The 3,880-nt window shown below is 43.2% G+C and overlaps 1 protein-coding gene across 1 annotated transcript in view; it reads left to right on the forward strand.

Annotated features, from left to right (window-relative positions):
• LOC104390891 (lysosomal acid lipase/cholesteryl ester hydrolase-like) overlaps positions 1-2,837 on the forward strand; it is a 9,268-nt gene extending 6,431 nt beyond the window's left edge. The window contains exons 6-8 of the mRNA XM_010000100.1: positions 560-631; positions 1,583-1,651; positions 2,604-2,837. Of these exons, the coding sequence (XP_009998402.1) occupies positions 560-631; positions 1,583-1,651; positions 2,604-2,837 (375 nt within the window). The remainder of the gene's footprint in view (positions 1-559; positions 632-1,582; positions 1,652-2,603) is intronic.
• The last annotated feature ends 1,043 nt before the right edge of the window (positions 2,838-3,880 follow it).

A 3,880-nucleotide genomic window follows, 5' to 3' on the forward strand; every position in this document is an offset into this window, starting at 1 on the left:
GTTCAATGCAAAAGCAATTACAAGCATTGCAGCCCTTTTGAAATGCAGAGATAAACTGCTAAAGAGCTTTCCTGATAAGGGTTAAGTCATGAATGTGGTTGTCAGGGCAAGATAGCAAGCCTGACAAGGAATTCAGGAAGATGGAGTTAGAAATCTACCTAACAGAACTTTAAAAATGCAAACAGAAGAAAAAACAGTAGGTTTTATAAGCTGGCTTCTTTAGCCCTAGGAGTAAAATGAAGAGAAAACCAAATCTTCAAAAGACTTGGACATGCATGAGGGTTTCATGTGAGGTGAGGAATATACTCTGTAAGGACTGGAAGGTTTTTCCCTACTGTTGCTGAAAGACAGAAACTTACAATCTTTCTTCATGGAAAATATTCACCTCTATGGAGAAAGAGTGCACATGCTATATCCCAGCTGTTCATGAGTCCATTTCTCAGTTTTCTGTCTAATATTTGAACAGTATCCAACTAAAAGAGGTTTTTTAAACAGCAACACTATGTTGCTCAGGTCCCTCACAGCTTTAATACCTACCTTTGTAATGCTTTCTCTCCAGAGTCGAATAGATACATATGTAGGACATTCGCCTGCTGGAAGTTCAGTACAGAACGCTCTTCACTGGCATCAGGTATATCTGCCTGCTAACTTATAACCAGACTCTTAGTACTGCTTTAGAGCACCCAGCAAACTGCAGGGAAGTCCAGAGGTGATGGATCTGGGAAAAGGCTGATCATGTCTTCTCACCCCCTCCCTGAGCACCTGCCATGGAGGAAGGAAGCAGTTTCCCAAAGGTCACCAGACCATTACCTGAATTGTCCCCTTGGTATCAGGCACTGAGGTTTCCCCAGGGTGCACCAGGTCTCTCTGTGTGTTGGGCTCTGTTGGCTTCCAGCCTTCTTATTTTTTTTATGAGGACATTTGCCTTAAAACCTACAGAAGTGAACGTGAGCAGTCTAGGCACTTGAAAGATAGTGGAAACATGAGCAGCCAGGAGATGAGCCAAAGCAGTGTTCCAGGTTAAAGTTTTTTTTCCCAGGGGGTAATTGCAGCCTGGATCACTTCCCAAAGCCAGTTAACCACACAAACCCTTCTACTGGCACAACAGCAAACTGGGGAACTGCCTTATAATAACAGAGTACGTTACAAGCAATGTTGCTCTACAGGGATATTCCAACAGCCAGCTTTTTCCAAATCTCTTTTAGTCATTGTCTTTGTTTGAGCCACTGTCCAGATCCTGGATTCCAGTTTTCTAATTGTGGGTTTCCAGATATGCCCTGGCAGATCTGAAATTATTCTGCTCATGGTCTGAATCAGAACAAGACAAAAGAGCTCCAGCCAAGAAACATAGCAAGGATGGCAGCTGAGGATGAGGAGAGAACATTAGCAAGGAGAAAGGCAATGAAGCCACTCGCCTGGCAATCAATCCTCAGTATCCCTGAAAGCTTGCAACTAGAGGAAGGAGTGGGAGTAACTCATAGTCCACTGCCTGAGCCTTGGCTTCAATCACAGGCAGGAAAACGTGTCCTGATCTCCGCCTCTTGCTCTCTTAACACTTACATTTTAACTGTTCTTTTAACAGATTTCATACGCAGGCCAATTTCAAGCTTATGACTATGGCTCTAAGGAAAACATTAGGAAATACAACCAGGTAAGGCAATGTGGGATTTCCTGAAAACACATCCTTGAGCCTTGGCAAAACTAAGAACAGAAACATTCAGATTTTTAACACCTTGCGTGACACTGAAAGAGGGAGAGAGTGCTCTGATCTAATGTTTCACTGTAACCTAACACTCATAAGTGCAAAACCCTATTTGAAGACAAGACGTAGCTCTTTGCAGACAGCTAACACAAGTTCAGTTTATCTCCCCTACTGATGCAGGGATGTGTCCAATGACATATCCATTTACCTGCCATTCTAAAATGACTCAGAGCTACACTCAAGAGGGGATTCCTATGGAGCTCTTCATTTCAGCACAAATCCTCAAAGTCTGCCTTTCTGTTGAGAGGTGAAGTGAACCTCAGAGCTGCAGCAATCTCTCCAATTGGCTGACAATGATTTTGTTGAAGCAGCACATTTGACTTGCAGTGTCTCGTGCTGTACCAGGGCAAGCTGCTTTCCACGGACAGGAAGGCTCCAGAGATAGACTTGGTCACTTCTGTCCATGCACACCATCTGAGAAATTTTCTAGGGTAAAATTACACATGGTCAAAGTATTTCCTTGCCACTTAATTCACAAGCAAAACAACTAAGACCAACAGTTGCACTCCATGCCATTACAAAACTGGAAGATCTTCCCGCCCTAAGGAAACATATGGGTAAACTCCAAGGCCTGGCATCATAAACACAAACACTGCTCTTTCCCCTCTGGAGGGCACAACCAGGTGTCAGACTGCAAGGCCATTTATAGCCAGGCACTAGAGGAGCAGGATGGAGCATTCCCTTTCACTGTAGGCAGGGAAGGTGGTTGGGAAACAGACACTGCAGAGGCTGGCCTGGACCAGTGCAGAAAGGAAAGAGAGAGGTGCCTGCACAGAATCCCTCCTCTAAACACTATTTTGGATACAACAGCACTCACTCAGCTCTCCTCCCTTTCTTACAGTCCACTCCTCCTGTGTACCAGATAGAGAAGATAAACATTCCAACTGCTGTCTGGAGCGGGGGACGGGACAAATTTGCAGATCCAAAGGACATGGCCAAGCTACTTCCTCAGATTACTAATCTCATTTACCATGACCATTTTCCTGCTTGGGGACACCTTGACTTCATCTGGGGCCTTGATGCAACTGAGAAAATGTATAAGAAAATCATTGAAATAATGAGAAATGAGCCTTAAATTTTCACACAGAAAACTCATTAATTCAGTAAAAACCCAAATATTACATTATAGCTGTGGCATATATATATAGGGATTGGTATGGGGTTTTACAAACTACTGTAGGTTGGTTTGTAGGGGGGTTTCTTGGTTTGGGTTTTTGTTTGTTTGGTTTTTATCCTCCTAGTGTTGTATTATTCTGGTGATTGGAGTCTCTCTGTGGAATCTGAGGTACACAGGTATGACTGCTGAAAATACTATCATATTAGAAGGAGCACTTAATTTTGGAAAATCGTAGCTTCTATAGGACAGATTTTGCTACAAATAAGATTTCCCTTTGTCTTCCCTTGGAGATCAACACATCCCATAATTCACCTGAGACAGAGAAGTCCTGTGAATCCTTCCCCAAAATTGGACATACTTATTTATCTGTTGTTACTGATCTTTGTTTGAATTAAATCATCTTCTGTAAAGTAGTTCTTTCAAGTTTTTCTGGCTTCTCAGTTCACAGTGTTAGTGCATCCCACCTGCTAACCTAGAAGATTAATTCAGGAGGTGAATGATCACATCAAAGGTTTCATCGTCACAGGCCAAGGCAGGGATGCTCAGGCACTGTGGGTGTTTCTGAATGGGGGCTTAAGCCCAGATTCCTCAGTCAACACTTGTAGCTAATGAAACCCATTTGATGATAATTTGGGAAACAGACATCAATATATAAGCAAAACATGTTTGTCTCATGAAATCTAGAACATATTCTAAGGTGATCACACATCTTGTCTAGCAGCCTATGGTACCACTGAGAACTGAGCTTACAACTTACGGAGCAGTTCCCAGTCCAAGACACAGAGATTTCAAAGTGGCTACTCTTACACCAATTTATTTATAAACCCGTGTCCTGACCACTCCAGGGAACCCAGAACAGACCAGGCCCACCTCTGCAATGTAGCAGGGCAGATCTGGCATATGCACATCAAACATTGCGCACATACAAACATAAGTTCTGGGTCTGAAAGGAGGCAGAGCAGAACCAAGAATTCCAGCTTAGGTGAAAAGGAAGCAAGGAC

This window comes from Chaetura pelagica, unplaced genomic scaffold, assembly GCF_000747805.2.
Source record: "Chaetura pelagica isolate M959 unplaced genomic scaffold, ChaPel_1.0 scaffold436, whole genome shotgun sequence".
Taxonomy (NCBI): Eukaryota; Metazoa; Chordata; class Aves; order Apodiformes; family Apodidae; genus Chaetura; species Chaetura pelagica.